The 16,216-nt window shown below is 39.2% G+C and overlaps 2 protein-coding genes across 2 annotated transcripts; one reads left to right on the top strand and one right to left on the bottom strand.

Annotated features, from left to right (window-relative positions):
• Nucleotides 1–4,074: 4,074 nt before the first annotated feature.
• Nucleotides 4,075–6,220, top strand: slc25a4 (solute carrier family 25 member 4). The gene is made up of 4 exons (XM_083909395.1): nt 4,075–4,286; nt 4,870–5,356; nt 5,430–5,570; nt 5,669–6,220. Exons 1-4 carry the CDS (start codon nt 4,176–4,178, stop codon nt 5,827–5,829), a joined length of 900 nt encoding a protein of 299 aa, XP_083765521.1. The 5' UTR covers nt 4,075–4,175; the 3' UTR covers nt 5,830–6,220.
• Nucleotides 6,221–6,669: 449 nt separating this feature from the next.
• Nucleotides 6,670–14,336, bottom strand: cfap97 (cilia and flagella associated protein 97). The gene is made up of 5 exons (XM_083909358.1): nt 14,265–14,336; nt 12,368–13,310; nt 10,881–11,161; nt 8,248–8,359; nt 6,670–7,062 (listed from the first exon to the last, which is right to left on the bottom strand). Exons 2-5 carry the CDS (start codon nt 13,299–13,301, stop codon nt 6,959–6,961), a joined length of 1,431 nt encoding a protein of 476 aa, XP_083765484.1. The 5' UTR covers nt 13,302–13,310; nt 14,265–14,336; the 3' UTR covers nt 6,670–6,958.
• Nucleotides 14,337–16,216: the final 1,880 nt, after the last annotated feature.

The raw sequence follows: 16,216 nt of genomic DNA, 5'->3' as shown, positions 1-16,216 counted from the left end.
ACGCTGAGGCTTGTTTACAACGGTCGCTCATCGCAGCCAAAGATGCTCCTCAGACTTCTCTCTCTCCCTTTTTCTCTCCTCCATCCTCCACATGTTCCCTCTCTCCCATTTCTAGCGTTGACCCCACCCCTGTTTCCCATGGCACTTTCACCCCCCACTCCTGCCATGTCCATCTCTTCATCCCCCACTGACTGTGTGTCTCCAGGTCTTCCTGATTGGTCATGGGGATTTTGCCCGTATGTGTGTGTGTGTGTTTGTGCACCTTTGTTGCTCTGCCATGGGCACTGGCCTGGCTCTGGGTGTGCGATGCTCTCGCTCTCTGTCTCTCTCTGCCCTTGACTCACATTGTCCGACTCAGTCAGTGATAATGAAAACAGGCCGACGACCAATAATGACACCGGAGAGAAGAAAGGAGAAACACTTAAATAATCTCCTTCCCTCTGAGCGGTGGAGAGCTCAGTCTCTCGTGCTGCTCAGTGTGCATCCGTGCAGCCTGTTCAATCTGACTTTGAACAAGAAACGCATGGGACTGAATAATAATCCATCATCGTGATCTGCTCTTGAGAAGGAGCTGAGCCTTTTGTTGATAACATTTAGTGGAAAAAAACGCACTATGGATAATCATTGATCTTAAGCTTAACGTATCAATCGATGTACTGTATGTATTAAGGCTGAAAGATGAATCATTTCAAATATAAATCACAATTTGAAACTACACAAATAGTTTTTTTTCCATGTTTCATTGTTTTAAGTTTTATGCTGAGTAAAATGTAAAGCACACATGTTGGAGACAGTTACCATCTTTAAGTTCTCGTCCTTGCATTGGAGTAGAACAAAATAGTCGTTCATATTTTAACTGGTGTCGTGTGTCAATGCTCAATATTGTTTTACATCTGTGACGCAGTAAATATTGAGCGGAAGTTGCAAATCAAATGGCAGTCGCAATATGTTTTGTTTTGCATCTTTTGTTTGAATGTGGCCAAAAACAGTTACTACATTCAAATTCAAAATACAGAGGTCTTTTAGGTTTGGTTTTCTGACGTAACTGGCAACCCGTGGTTGCTCGGCAGCTGAGACTCTACTGACTGCAATGATTGGTAGACGGCGGTAGGTGGCGCCACATGCCAAAACATGATTTCAAAACATAAACATGATTTGCAGTCTGCAAAATATATTTTTAATGCAAATATTTTGTCTGTACTGTTGTTGTTGGTGAGTTCAGTTTGTTATATGAACATTATTCCTGAGTCTCTGTGATATATTAGGAGGATTTTATGGCCAGTTGATTTAGATTTATTACATAATGCACCTTTAAAGGTAAGGTTTTTTTTTTACTTTTTGACTTTAGACTTTTCCTTTTTATTCCACAATGTGTTGATGAAGCACTTCAATCCTTGTATGTAAGGTGCTAAACAAATTAAAGTCTATTATCATTATTAGTATTATTATTATTATTATGGTAACACATATTCACCATTAACTAGGTGCTTACTAACATGCATATAAGTCGCGTAGTAGCCCTTTATTAGGAAATATTAAGCACGTATTAACACCTTATATAGGAAAAATCTTAATTTATGTCGTAATAGAGGTAGAATAACGTTATGTAGAATAAGGTGTTAATATGTGCTTAATATTTACTAATAAAGGGCTAGTATGCGACTTATATATGTTAGTAAGCACATAGTTAATGGTGAATGTGTTCCCTAATCTAAAGTGTTACCATTATGATTATTATTGTATGTATGTATATATTATGTATGTATCTGTGTGTGTGTAATTCAAAGATGTGCATGTTAGTACTGCACATACACCTATTCCACTGATTTACAAGATCGCAGATTTTTAGATATAATAATATGAACTGAATTTATTTCATGGCAAAAAATAATAAGCCGACTCTGAGTGACCAGTTTGAAACTGTTGAAGTCAGAGGCAACCGGTGGTGGTCCCACGCTGGTGAGTTCAGACCCTAATACCTGTGGTTTTAACCCTGTCTGCCTCTCCATTATCCTCAAGTGTCTGCTGGTCTGAGATAGTCTGTCAGGGGATCAGGGGGAGAAGAGACGTTTCCCTCCACAGTCGCTTCTTAACATAATATGAAACCAGTAACTGTATAAAGCGTAAGAGCGGGGCTTTAGTGAGTGTTTATGTGTGTGGGGGGGGGGGGGGACTGGGGGTTAACTGTCTGACACCTGCAGCTCTTCGTACTCAAAATGCAAATCCAAGCCCACACCCCTGCTCCATGACCCCTCCCTCAAACCTCTAAGATCCGAGGTTACTGAGCAACAACTTTCATAAAATCTAGATCAGATTCAGCACATAAAGAGCTCTCAATGTGGTTCTCAATCTGGAAATAAATAAATAATTATGTTTGGAATAACACACTCAACAAAATGACATCTGATCATCCAGATTATCTATGTCTTCCATATAATAACACATTGCTACTTAAGAAATAGTCACACTAAAGAAACAAAACAATCAATTAATCCACATTAATTGATTGTATTGTAGTGAAATTATATCTTTGACAGTTTCCTTTAAAATAAAAAGTCCTTAAACTGCAGAGTATGACTTGTCAAAAAGCAGGTGCAAGCCTGTGTGTGTGTGTGTGGGGGGGGGGGGTGTGTGTGTGTGTGTGCGTGCTGGCACCTGCATGAGTAAAGGCAACAAGATGAACCACAAGACTGCTGCTGCTGCTGCTGCTGCTGCTGAATCATCAACAGGCTCAGAGGCTGCCCGGCCTGCAGCTGAGCCTGACCTCTGACCTCTGACCTCTGACCTTGCTGCTAGTGGGGAAATACTCGTGGTCGTTTCTCCCTGTGGGACACAAGAAGCAGAGTGCTGCATTAAGCTGTTTGTTATTGTTGTGTGGGAAGTAAACACGGGTGGAAAAGCACCTGTTTCACGGGGTGTTGCTTCTTTGTGGAGGAGGTGAGTGGGATGGAGCTCTCTAGTGCCACCTACTGACCACAACACAAGACCTAAGACTCATACTCCCTATATAAAGTATACTTTTTGAAGTTGCTGTACCAATTATTATGTTAATATAAAAGTAATGACATAAATATTGTGAATATGATTTACATTAATATGGATGTATTATTGTTCATTTACTGTTACTGTCCTGATAACTATCCCTTGGCCTATGATCAGTCAATGAGCGCCACCAAGTGGTCATGAGGTGGAGGTAAAAGGTCAGAGAACACAGAGGGAATGGAACCTCAAAAAACATGGCATATTTTTCACTTTTTTTGGATAGTTTCACTAGCTTTTCTATTTTAGTTTAAACACATTACTGTCAAATTGTAATTTTCTGTATGTCAACAATGTTTGCAGTTGTATGAACCTACATGAGGATGTTTACTGGCTGCTTATTGTTGCTTCATAGGAAATTTTGGTGGAACATAAGGAAATATCTCTGCTACATGTGTTCCATGATTCATGAAATCATCATGAACCATTTCAGTTGTTCCTCTGTCTTTCTTCTGCTGCTTTGACGCAGGTGTTCAGTGGGTGACAAAAATGAATAAAAAACACAATTAAATTAAATTAAGTACAAAAAAATCTTAAATTATTAAGGGAAAAGGGTCCATATCTATCCATATGACCACAAACCAAGAGTGCTTAAGCCTTAGGCTAAACATGTTAATGTGTGAGAATAACTAGTTGACTATCACTGTGCATGAAGTAATATCATGTTGCACCTGTCATGAAATGTTAAAATGTTTAAATACTAAAAAAATATGATTCTCTCCATAATGTCTTATTTCATTTATGGATTGGAAATTCCTATTGTGACATGTGTGCTTGGGTTGTGGATGACAAGACTGTTTACCAGTAACTTACCATGACAAATATTACCCTGCTTTTAAATAAATCTTGACCTTCCCACTAATCACATTTCACTGCCTGTGTCCTTTAAATGTCCCCGGCGTGGACGTGAACATGGCGCACATCTTGACCTCCAACCTCGGATATTTATCCAACCTCGTTTATCCGTTTGACCAAACGCAAATCCATCACTCAAAATTCTCGCGATAGAAGACGCTGATATATTAGGACACATGGAGGAGCCTCGTCCACTTGGAGCGGCGTTGGGTTTCCTTGAGGACCGTGGTGAGCGTTTGGAACAGTAAAGGGTCTCACATTTGCACAAGACACATCCAACCATGTCGGACGCGGTGGTTAGTTTCATGAAGGACTTTTTGGCTGGTGGCATTGCCGCTGCCATCTCCAAAACAGCTGTCGCTCCCATTGAGAGAGTCAAGCTGTTGCTGCAGGTAAAACAAGTCAACTAACATGGATGGTTTCTTTGTGCGTAAAAGTGTGCGTAATTGTTGGCTGGCTGAAAAACTAAAGACCAAATGGTAAAAGTAGAACGTGTTACACTAGTAGAAAAGTTAACAGATTATATTCATATGGTCTAATGCGTAATGTCAATACGCACGTGAGGGGTTCTGCGTCAAAGTGGAGATGGTTTTACGCACTGGACTGTGCGACGCTGCTGGTTTGGTGTGATGATGGGGACAATCCCATAAGAAGTGTTGGAATAAAATGAACACAAAATGTTGTGATTATGGTGTGATTTATTGTTTAATATAAGTCACACCATAACTGATGCACTTTAAGAGATGGGCGCAGTAACTTTCAGAGAAAATGAATTGCTAAATTTAACTTGAAGGATGTAACTGAATACACAACCGAATCTCAAGTATCAGGAGAGCGCGTGCAGGCTGCTGCTGCTGCCACTAGTACAGAATAAAGACTATGAAACATCAATGAGGATTGTGCAAAAACTATGTGTGTGCATAATGTTTTATATGTAATATTTTATAGAGAATCTGTCACACTCTTTGCTTCCAGGTCCAGCATGCCAGCAGACAGATCACCGTAGACAAACAGTACAAAGGCATCATTGATTGTGTGGTTAGGATCCCAAAGGAACAGGGCTTCATATCCTTCTGGAGAGGCAACCTGGCCAATGTGATCCGTTACTTCCCCACCCAAGCCTTGAACTTCGCCTTCAAAGACAAGTACAAGAAGATCTTCCTCGGGGGAGTGGATCAAAAAACACAGTTCTGGCGTTACTTTGCTGGTAATTTGGCGTCCGGCGGTGCCGCTGGTGCAACTTCGCTTTGCTTCGTCTACCCTCTTGACTTCGCCAGAACAAGGCTCGCTGCTGACATCGGTAAAGGCTCAGCTGAGAGAGAGTTCACCGGTCTTGGAAATTGCATCAGTAAAATCTACAAAACCGATGGCCTTAAAGGTCTTTACCTGGGATTCAACGTGTCAGTCCAGGGCATTATCATCTACAGAGCGGCCTACTTCGGCTGCTTCGACACAGCCAAAGGTGTGTAGATCTGCTGGATGTGACATTTATGATGCGTTTGTGATTTGAGTGACTTGACTCCTCCCTCCTGCAGGTATGCTGCCAGATCCGAAGAACACGCACATCGTCGTCAGCTGGATGATTGCGCAGACTGTCACCGCTGCAGCTGGCATCATCTCATACCCATTCGACACCGTCAGACGTCGTATGATGATGCAGTCTGGACGCAAAGGAGGTAAGTGCCAGTCAACTCCTGAAGTGTAGAGTAGTTTGGCACGATTTGGCACGATTGCGCATTTTACGCAATCCCTGTCTGTGTTTCCATCTTCCCAGCTGACATCATGTACAAGGGCACAATCGACTGCTGGAGGAAGATCCTCAAGGACGAGGGAGGAAAGGCCTTCTTCAAGGGCGCCTGGTCCAACGTGATCAGAGGCATGGGTGGTGCCTTTGTGTTGGTGCTGTACGATGAGATCAAGAAGTTCTCACAGTAAACCTTCAAACCTCACAGTCCCCAGAGGGAAACCGTTCACTTTGTTTGAGTCTTAATTCATGTGAGAGAGTGATAACGGCTTGTGGTGAATTCAAATGTTGGCATGTGCAGCAGCAGCAGCCCAGGGAACAAAAAGGTATTTGACCTGGGTTAACATGCCTCCTCACAAATCTGTATATATCCCATCTACGATGTGCCAAAAGGCCACAAACAAACTTTCAGTGTGTCAGAGTCGAGCCGTGATGACACAAAGGGAATCATCACTCCATACTCGATGTTAGTCAGTTTGTGAAGCAGGTGCAGAGGCCTTGGATTGTTATGTTGAGACCACTCTGACCCATGTAACCCACCTCATACATTATTTTATTAAGAATAAAAGTTTATTAGTCTAATACTTTGGTCTGTTTAATGTGCATTCTCTTCATGTCAACAGCTCCAGGGGGGAGACATAGCAGACATTTTGATTATTATTTATTATTATCAGAAGATTTCGCTCTTCAAGTGTCCCAGCCATCATTCACTGACCATTTTAATGTACAACACTCACAAACTTCACTTCACTTGTGGCTCGTGTTAGTATAAAAGATATAACACGTTTTACTGTTCGTCGTAAATATCACCCTGCCAACTACAGGGGAAAAGGCAGCTTTATTTAGTAAGGAACAATATATAACATAACAACAAATAATCCTGTAAAAACATTAAAACAACATTTCTCGAGCACAGCATAAACAACTCATATGTGACAAATTGCAGATTTAATTGAAATGGCATTTAATTAAATAAAATAGTTTGTTATTTTGTATCATATATATAATCTTCTAACAGAAATAAAGGCATAATTTTCAATCAAAATACAGCAAGCGACCGGCATGAAAACATCTGACTGCATTACAATAAATTTGAGCCCAGAGCATCGCTGACTACACCTTAGCGTCGAGCAGCAGACGAGTGTCAATTTCTTAAATAATAGAGAAACGTGACAACACGGTCACTGAATAGCTGATACATTTGATGAGATGAACAAAAAAAATTGTATTCTTGTAACGTCCACACTTTACCTGTTCTGATGATTGGTGAACAATGTAAAAAGTAGTCAGATGAAATGGCCAAAAAAAAGAGCCGTGTTCTCAGCACCAGGCCGGTCGGGCTGCACCCAGCTGCTTTGACCTGGGCACAGGTGTGATGGTAGGTACTAGTCCGGACCTGTTGTGAGTGGCAGACCTGGGACTCACTGGTGTAGATAATGAAGAGATAACCATCAGATATTCAAATTAAAAACACAGAAATACTCCAGAACTTTTCCGTTTTACATTTCAAAGCAGACATCTTATCTGAGAGAACCAATGTCTGGATCTTGGGCACATCCACAGAAACAGAGGCAGAAATAAATTAAATCATAAAACAAGGTACATTTCAAATAATAACAATAATAATAAGAAGAATAAAATCCAACAGCAAAATCTTATCATAATTGTGTAACCGTTTGTCTTCTCTTTACTTTAAGTGGTCGACGTAGTGTGAGGATGATGCAGTATGAGGGGGCAGTGTTTCAAATCAAATCAAATTGTATTTATATAGCCCATAATTAGAAAGCACAGTTTGTCTCACAGGGCTTCACAGGGTTGGGAACATCCTCTGTCCTTAGACCCTCGACTACCAGGGAAAAAAATCCCTTATAACAGGGAAAAAGAAAGAGGTAGAAACCTTAGGGAGAACCACAGGTGATGGATCCACTCCCTGGACGGGCAGACGTGTAGTAGATGTTACCCAAAACATACAATACACAATTACAAAAAATAAGGAGTAAAAAGTTGTTATAATTCAAGTGTACTAGGCCATAATATTGGGAGGAAAAATAAAACCAAACAAATCTATATTAATGCTGAATTCTTGGCCAAACAAAACCACCACAATGAACTACATTTATCACATTTCAACCAATCTGTGAAATGTGTATTAGGTATATTGTGCATGATACTTCCATGCAGGTACATATATATTTGATATATTGTGCAGCCCTAGAATAATGTGAATATTATGATGGTCTAAATATAATTAAACTCTTATAGCAGCTATATCAAATCAACAATAAAGCCTAGTTAAAAGCTATAACAGCAGAGACAATAGCGGACGAGAGGCAATGGAATGCTTCATATAGGAATCGGTCAAAGACAGCTGCTTAAAATACAGCAGATCCTGTACTTAAGGATTTGGTGACCACTGAACAATTCAATTAAAACAATGCAACTGTAGCTGCAGTTCTATATTTCATGCCATGTAAAAAACTGTAATTCATACACGTTAAAAACAACTCATACAGTATCTTTAAGTTCTCATCCTTGCATTAGAATGTAGAGCAGTCAAACTGCAATTTCATTATCTGTCAGAAGAATAAAAATGACATGTTTTCACTAACCTGAGAATTTACCGCCTTCCAAATATCCAGTGTGGCGCTGGTAATCTGCCAGCTGCTCTGAGCGCCTCAAACTCTGTGTGGGTTTGGCAGATTCAAGTCTCTTCAGAAAAGCCTGCAACAAACACATAGAGACACACATGCATTTTTCATATTCCATTCTCAGACATATTCTGTTGTGTAAAGTTGTGTAAATAAGGAGTGCATACAATGCAGGTTCAACTGCGGTTACCTATCACGCGTTTCATTTACAACATAATGTGTTAGGGTATACAGAAATGTTTTCACAAGCACTGTATGCTCATTCACGATTAACACAGTAATGTAAATAGTAACAGATATAAAATCACTTAAGACACTCCTTCAGTGCATCTGACAGTGTGAATATGTGGTGGAGGCTCGCGAGCAGGAAAATCATGTGACACATTTTGATGTCATGTCATTTCAAAATGTGTTGAAAAACATTATTAATGTAAACACATTTTGACAAGAACAAAACAAAAAATAATCAAAGAGATCCTAATTGAATAAGGACAAATTCCTAGTACTTCACAGCATACATAACTGAACAGCATGAAACACAACAGCGTAGGCAAGTGGCTGAATGTCATACATGCATTCACACTCCCACATGCATGCTGTGCACAAATCCCGTCCCAGTAACCAAAAACTCCATGTCAAGCAATGCAACCAGCGAAAAGCTCAACAGTCACACAAAAACTGGTCTAAATCTCAATTTTTCGTGGATTTCTACACGAGCTGCAGACTGACTGGTCACCTGCTGCTTTTCCAGTGTCTGAATAATTCAAAATGTCTCCCCTCTACTTAAGAAAATGAGGTCTACTGTGGAATCTTGAAAGTACACTGTATGACTAGTGCTACTTGTGCAGGAGACATCATACACGTGTGATGGGTGGGGAGGATTCACTGATCACACGGCAGATTCAATTACTTCACTCTAAGAATAGAGAAGGCACCACGCAGAGGGATGGAATCAAGAGGGAGGACGGTCTGTCCTGAAAATCAAAAGAACATATTCCCCAATCACAATAATGACTATAATTAAGGATTAAAGACTTGTCTCGTCAGTAATAATAATAAAACATAGTTTTCTGCTCTCACTAAGTAGCAGCAGCTTCATTTTGTTCTGCAGACGGTTAAACTAACCGGAGTACGTGGTCAAGCAAACTTAATAAATGAGGTGAGAGGCTAAAGCTGCAGAGGCTGCACTGTCTCTGAATGTCACTCTGTGGCACTGCTGCTCAGCCGCCACCTGCTGCCGTCTGTCCAAGTCCATCCGTGTCTGCTTTCAGTGGGGACGCAACACCCAAACTGACACTAACTCCACCCAAGTGACTCCAAGTATTCTTAGAAATACAGTTTGTAAATAAAATGGAATATGAGAGCACACGATTATACATATGGACACTAGCTGCATTGCTGTATACGAATGGTATAAGAGACCGTCATCATATAAAGTATGTAAATCCTTCAAATCAAAACCAATAATGTGGACACTTCTTCTAAATGTGTCCCTGTCTTATTACTGAGGTCAGAGTTCCTACAGATTTTCCATTTCAAAATTCTAACTTTTTCCAGATTCAAATTTCCAGACTTCTTGGGGGATTTTTCAATCAATATTAAAGATCTGAATACCAATTGTTAGATGGTTGTTATGTAAATAAATGCTTTTAAATTTCCCATATTATGCAAAATCAACTCTCAACCTTATATTTGGGACTCTGGAGGCCCGATCAGTTGGCAAAGTGTGAAAAAAGACCCACTCATGTTTTTGTGGTCCTCCTCGGTCTAAGTACAGGAGATGCTGACTTCCGCGCTCACTGGGACGTCACAATGCATTCAATTCCTGGAATTGTTGTCTCGCAGAGCTCCGCTTTGTCCATAAAACACGCTAGAGTGCTGGCGAGGGCAACGGTATCCGAAAACCCAAGAATTGCAGACGGCAATGTGCCTGGTAGAGCCTGCAAATGATCACTCTTCCAAATGCTAACTGCTGTTAGCTCCCAGTAGCCTCTGTGACAGATGTCATTTCCTGTCCCTTAAGTGTCGTTTTACTGTGGGCGTTTAGGTGGGCTTGAAGAGATACTACTAAACAGAGCATTCTGAACAGGGCTGTTTTGGCAGGGTGATTGAACTTCTGTGGTGCTTCTTTTTTTTCCACTAAGACAAGATTTATAGGGGCTCCATAAACATCATTATGTCATAATGACAAATAGTTGCATATTTCAGCTTTTTTTTTCTTACTAGAAATTAGTCAGTTAGTAGTAGTAGTAGTACGCATTGACATACTTGTATGGTTCTTTTCCACTTGCTGAGGACAAGCCTTTTTTTCAGGTAGTACATAACAGTGAAAACATATGGTTCAGTTCAGAGAAAGATGTGGATACATGCTCATGTGTCAAAGATCCCAACCTGAACATTTTTAGATCAGTAGATCAGTGTCTTTAGAGTGAACACATATTTTGCCTCGCATTGACCTAAGACACTGCAAGGTAATAAAGAAAGCATTAACCTCCCTTTCACATTACCTGGAAGATAATAATCCCAGGTAACTCAATTCAAATAAATAGGTCATAAATACAATATATTAGTATCATTCGAGGATCAAAACTCACTAGGTTTTCCCTCTCGATGCGTTTCTGTTCCCGCTGCCTGTTGAGTGCACTGGGACAGTGGCGGACAACAGGCGAGTGGCCAGCTTTACTGGTTTTCTTCCCCGACGCACTTTTTGGTCTGGACCCTACAGAGAGACGCGACAGCGCCCGAAGAAGCCGCTGGTTCTCTTGGTCAATGCGTCGGACCTCCTCATTTCTGAACGAGTAGTTCTTCCTGTTTTTCCCTCCAGAAAAGCGGAAGTCCAGCTTTCCTCCGAGTTGACTCTCTGATGTGAAAGAACCTGATCGGTGGAAAGGATAATGTTGTTAAAGTGCTTTCATCCACGTTTAACTGTTACTACACTACCGGTCAAAAGTTTGAGCTCACTTAGAAACATCCTTATTTTTTTTTAAGGAGAAGCGCTCTTTTTCAATGAAAATAACATCAAATTAACCAGAAGTACACTCTATACATTGTTAATGTGGTAAACAACTTTTCTAGCTGCAAACGTCTGGTTTTTGTGTATAGAGGCCCATTTCCAGTGTTCTAATGGTACATTGTGTTTGCTAATCACGTTAGAAGGCTATTGGATGATTACAAAACCCTTGAAAACCGTTCTGAAATGATGTTAGCACAGCTGAAAACAGTTTTACCGGTTCTTTGACAAAAGGGCAAAATTGGTATTTTGAATTAAAAATCATTATTTCTAATCTTGTCAATGTCTTGACTATATTTTCGATTCATTTTGCAACTCTTTTGATGAATAAAAGTGTGACTTTTAATGGAAAACACAAAAACATTGGATAGGTGACCCCAAACTTTTGACCTGTAGTGTATGCTCAAGTGTGAATCTTTATTTATTTATTTATTTTTAAGGGAACAATGAAACATGTAGAAAATAAAAATAACAGTTACAATGTAATTATCAATATGCTTATCTGAGTTCACATTCATCTGATGTACAGTTTAAATGGGTTAGCTCGCAAGAACATTTATAATAATGAGACCAACCGCACAGATCAACAGTGACTGCAGAAAGAGGCTAGTGTCCAATTATAATTATCCAAAAAGGAAAACTGGCTTTATTCAGTTGGCATTTTATAATTCAACAAAAAAACCATAAAATTATACCTTACTGTTGTTTCTGGGGCCATTTTCTCCTCCAACTGACTAGCACATTATGTGGCATATGTTTTAGATGGTTTCCCTGCTCAAACACACCTGATTCCAATGATCAGCTCGTCAGTAAGTTCTGCTGAAGCCTGATAACGACCCGTTTATTTGAATCAGGTGTGTTTGAGCTGGGAAACACCTAAGGTCCCCAGGACCATATTATGCTTTAATGTATAATATTATACATATTAGTGTATATTTTTACATGTACCTCAAAATAACTTTTTAAATGTAAAACTGTCTTTCATCTATCTGTGATTTGTTTACGTTAATGTTTATTATTGTGCACTGTGCCTGAATAAACCTGTAAATGCAATAGTTTTGCTTAACTCACATTCATCCACATCCTGATCCAAGGTCTCATTGTGATGTATATTGCTGAGGCCACTGGAGGGCACACTCTCCACCTCCTCCTGCTGCTGCTGCTGCTGCTCCTCCTCTTTAAGACTTCCACCGTCAGCCTCTCCATGGTTCAGGTCTAACGACTGCAGAGGGCTGATGTCAGGTGAGGAGAGGGGGCTCACGTCCGTCATCGACTCCGACTCCTTGTTACGGCTGTTAGAGAAATCCCTTGATCCTGCTGAACCCACTCTGGCCCTCCTCCGTCCAGGAGATGAAGAGGACCTCTTGTATTTGTGAAAGGTGGAGGACCCCGAAGAGCTTCTCCCACTATTACTGCTGGAACAGCTCTCCGAATCGGCGTCTACACTGGACTCGGATGAAGTGGAGGATGGACTTCTGGTGTGCCGGTTTCTTGTCAGTTTTTTAGGATATTGTTTCTTTTTCAATCTCGAGCCTGCATGTTTGACACTGGACGGTGATGTTTCTACATCAGACTCATCCATGCTCTTATCATGTACCTCACTGGACTCAGCCAACAAAGCCAAGAGTGTCCTACCATGCCTTTTAGACTGTGAATTGTCGTCTTCCTCGCTATCACTGACATTACTGATGACTTTATCTGACATGGAGGCGACTGATGATACTTGTGATGACCTGCTCCTCTCTTCTTCCTTTGACCAATAGCTGTCGTCTCTCCCTCCCTCTCTGCTTCTGTCGTTGTTTACTTTCTTCAGGTGTTGTTCTGTCCCATCGGTCGTCGGAGAAACGACAGCTTTTGTTTTTTCCTTCTGTTCTGCTCGAAGCCTCTCACGTGCCGGTGAGCTCTCCGTCTTTTTCTGCTTATCTCTGACAAGACCACCATTATCATCGTCACTATCGAAAAAGGAATGATCCACTTCACCTTCGAGTTCACTGGGGTTGAACATGATCGGTCACTGGTAAGGATAATGTAGAGATGAGACAAAGATTGACGTTTTACTCAGTTTAGAACACCTTATTTACACTTTGTATTAGAGGTAATCATGAACTAAAAATGTATTTATAGTTTATTTATTTCTATTTTTTATTTTGGCTTCTCCTCCTCACCACAGCGGATCATCTGTCCACAAATTTGATTTGCCCTTCCTGCCCATCCTGACACAACCCTGTCATTTTATCTGGGCGAGTTGCAAGTGAGTTGCAGTAATCCAGTCTTAAGAAAATAAAGCATTAATGACTTTTGCGAGGTCAGAGTGTGCAGTTTAAATTAATTTGTTTGCTGTGAGGTTCAAAGGGGGTCCAAGGTTTGAATTTAATAGAACTTGTGGGGTTTCTTTGCCGATGGGTTTGATGTTTGAGGACAATCTCTTCCAGTGTTAGGGTCTCAACAAATATGAAATTTCTTATCTGAAAATATTTAGATTTTCTTCCATTCAACAGGTAATAACTTAGAGTTATTAGAGTAGTTATAATTAGAGTAGTCTGAATGCATTACCTTTTTTCCACATTTACTGCATTCACTTCTATACATAAAAAAACTTGATGAATACAACCCAATCCCAATTCAAAATAAATCCACATAAATGTAAAATATTTGTACATTTCTGAATGTAAATTTTCTTGGATTGGGTACAGTAAATAAAAGATTTTAACCAAAGACACCAGTTTGCCCTCTTTAAAATTGGAATAGCTTTGTCAGGGTTGCGCAAATAAAACAATTGATTTAAAGATAATACCTAAAGATTTAACTGAATGTGGTTGAAGAGCAAAATAACACACACTGATTTGGAACACTTAAAATATGTCAATTAAACAGTGCCGTTAAAGTATTGGGGTTATGACAAACCAGTAACTATGAAGTACTTTTAACACGGTACATGACAATAACGAAAAACACTACATATACTTACAAGTGAGGTATATTCAGAAGAGTAGATGACGACTCTTACTAACTTACTGCTCTCGGTTAGCTAACTTTAGCCGTACGGCAACGATGTCGTCTCTCTCACATGACGCCCACAGACAGACGGTATTCCGCGGTTGCGTTCGCCGTTTCAGGGACGATGTTTTCCACCGAGAAGACGACGGAATAAACCGCAAACTCTCATCAGAGACATTTTCCTTAGCAACCTCCTGCTGGGGCTGGATGCGACCAGCAACGCGACATGGTGCCTAGTAACAAACAATATCTTCTTCTCCTACTTTGGATACAGGCAGACGAGACGCGTCAACGCAGCGGTGCTGCCATCTGCTGGTAGAAGTGATGGTGCTCTACATTCAATGGCACAACTATAACTGGTTCTAATGTTGCTGCTGTTGTGCCTTTTTTTTTTACTTGGTCAAACAATTATTTTTAAAAATGACTCAATACATTACAATATTGATGTTTCTGAAAAGTCTTTCAGTAGTTGCCACATATTTGAACAATATTTAATTATCAATAATGTATACAGTATGCACGATAACTAGTGCAGTATGCAGTTCTGTCTGTGCTTTGCATTATGTTAATTCCCAATGTATCACCAATGCGTCACCAATTCAATGTAAATTGAAATAAAAAGCTAAAGGAATGGTCTTTATATTTCCCAAATAAAGACCAGACTAAAAGCACAAATTAATTAATTAGTGCACTTATAATATTGTGTATATATTATAAGTGTATATATAATAAGTTTTTCTTCTTCTTGTAAATGTGTTTTCATATTTTCCAGAATATATACATATACATATATATATATATATATATATACATATACATATATATATATATATATATACATATACATATATATATATACATATACATATATATATATATATATACATATACATATATATATATATATATACATATACATATATATATATACATATACATATATATATATATATATATATATATATACATATACATATACATATACATATATATATATATATATATATATATACATATACATATATATATATATATACATATACATATACATATATATACATATACATATACATATATATACATATACATATATATACACATATATATATATATATATATGTATATATATATATATATACATATATATACATATACATATACATATATACATATATATGAGACTACTCAGACATATCAAGGGACATAAGCAGCAGTGCAACAGAGGGGAGGTCATTTAGTTTTTTCCTTGGAGTTCCATTATACTAAAGTAACTGCTCCTCCTATAATGCATCTCCATTAAAAAAGAAAGGGGATTGTCTGCAGACGCGTCCCCTGAAATCACAATTTGTCACGGTTTCCTCGTAATGACATAGTTAGACCTAGAAGTGACACACACGATTGAAATGCCGATATCCTGGCAGAATAATCCTGAGGGGAATCTATCGTATAAACCAGTGTCTGGGTCACTATCATTATTACATTTAAATGGCAATACAGGATGAGAAGAAACGGCGGTTGAACGGAGTCGCACACAACCAACCCTCGGGCGAGAAATCACAGAGGGAAGTATGGGATTTTTTTTTTTTTTTTTTTTAAGAAAATTCACATTTCATTGTCTATCAGCGAAACTGACAACTGACGGGCTGTGAAAACTCAATTACAGGGAGTAACTGTCACAGGGATCAGTGCATCGCTGCACAACAAGTTCTCAGACTGGAAGCAGTTTAAATGTTTCCAGAGCGTCCAAAGCATAAGGAGAATTTCTGTAATTATACTGATGATATATTTACTTGCAAAGACGTATCATTTTAAATGACAAAAAAAGAGCAGATTTGATCTAATAACCTACCATTCTAAGACATTCTCAAAATGATGACAAAATAAAACATATTGTACACTTTAATCATGTGTATCATCCGCCAT

This window comes from Microchirus variegatus (assembly GCF_963457635.1).
Source record: "Microchirus variegatus genome assembly, chromosome: 23".
In the NCBI taxonomy this organism is placed as follows: Eukaryota; Metazoa; Chordata; class Actinopteri; order Pleuronectiformes; family Soleidae; genus Microchirus; species Microchirus variegatus.
The sequence above is the reverse complement of the archived record's forward strand: the minus strand, read 5'-3'. Positions and strand labels throughout refer to the sequence as shown.

Coding starts and splice junctions, on each gene's coding strand:
- cfap97 (XM_083909358.1), bottom strand. CDS start 13,301: ATGTTCAACCCCAGTGAACTCGAAGGTGAAGTGGATCATTCCTTTTTC. Junction 8,360..10,880: donor GCATCGAGAGGGAAAACCTA/GTGAGTTTTGAT, acceptor TGTTTGTTGCAG/GCTTTTCTGAAGAGACTTGA. Junction 7,063..8,247: donor GGAAGGCGGTAAATTCTCAG/GTTAGTGAAAAC, acceptor TATCTACACCAG/TGAGTCCCAGGTCTGCCACT.
- slc25a4 (XM_083909395.1), top strand. CDS start 4,176: ATGTCGGACGCGGTGGTTAGTTTCATGAAGGACTTTTTGGCTGGTGGC. Junction 5,357..5,429: donor CTGCTTCGACACAGCCAAAG/GTGTGTAGATCT, acceptor TCCCTCCTGCAG/GTATGCTGCCAGATCCGAAG. Junction 5,571..5,668: donor GCAGTCTGGACGCAAAGGAG/GTAAGTGCCAGT, acceptor CCATCTTCCCAG/CTGACATCATGTACAAGGGC.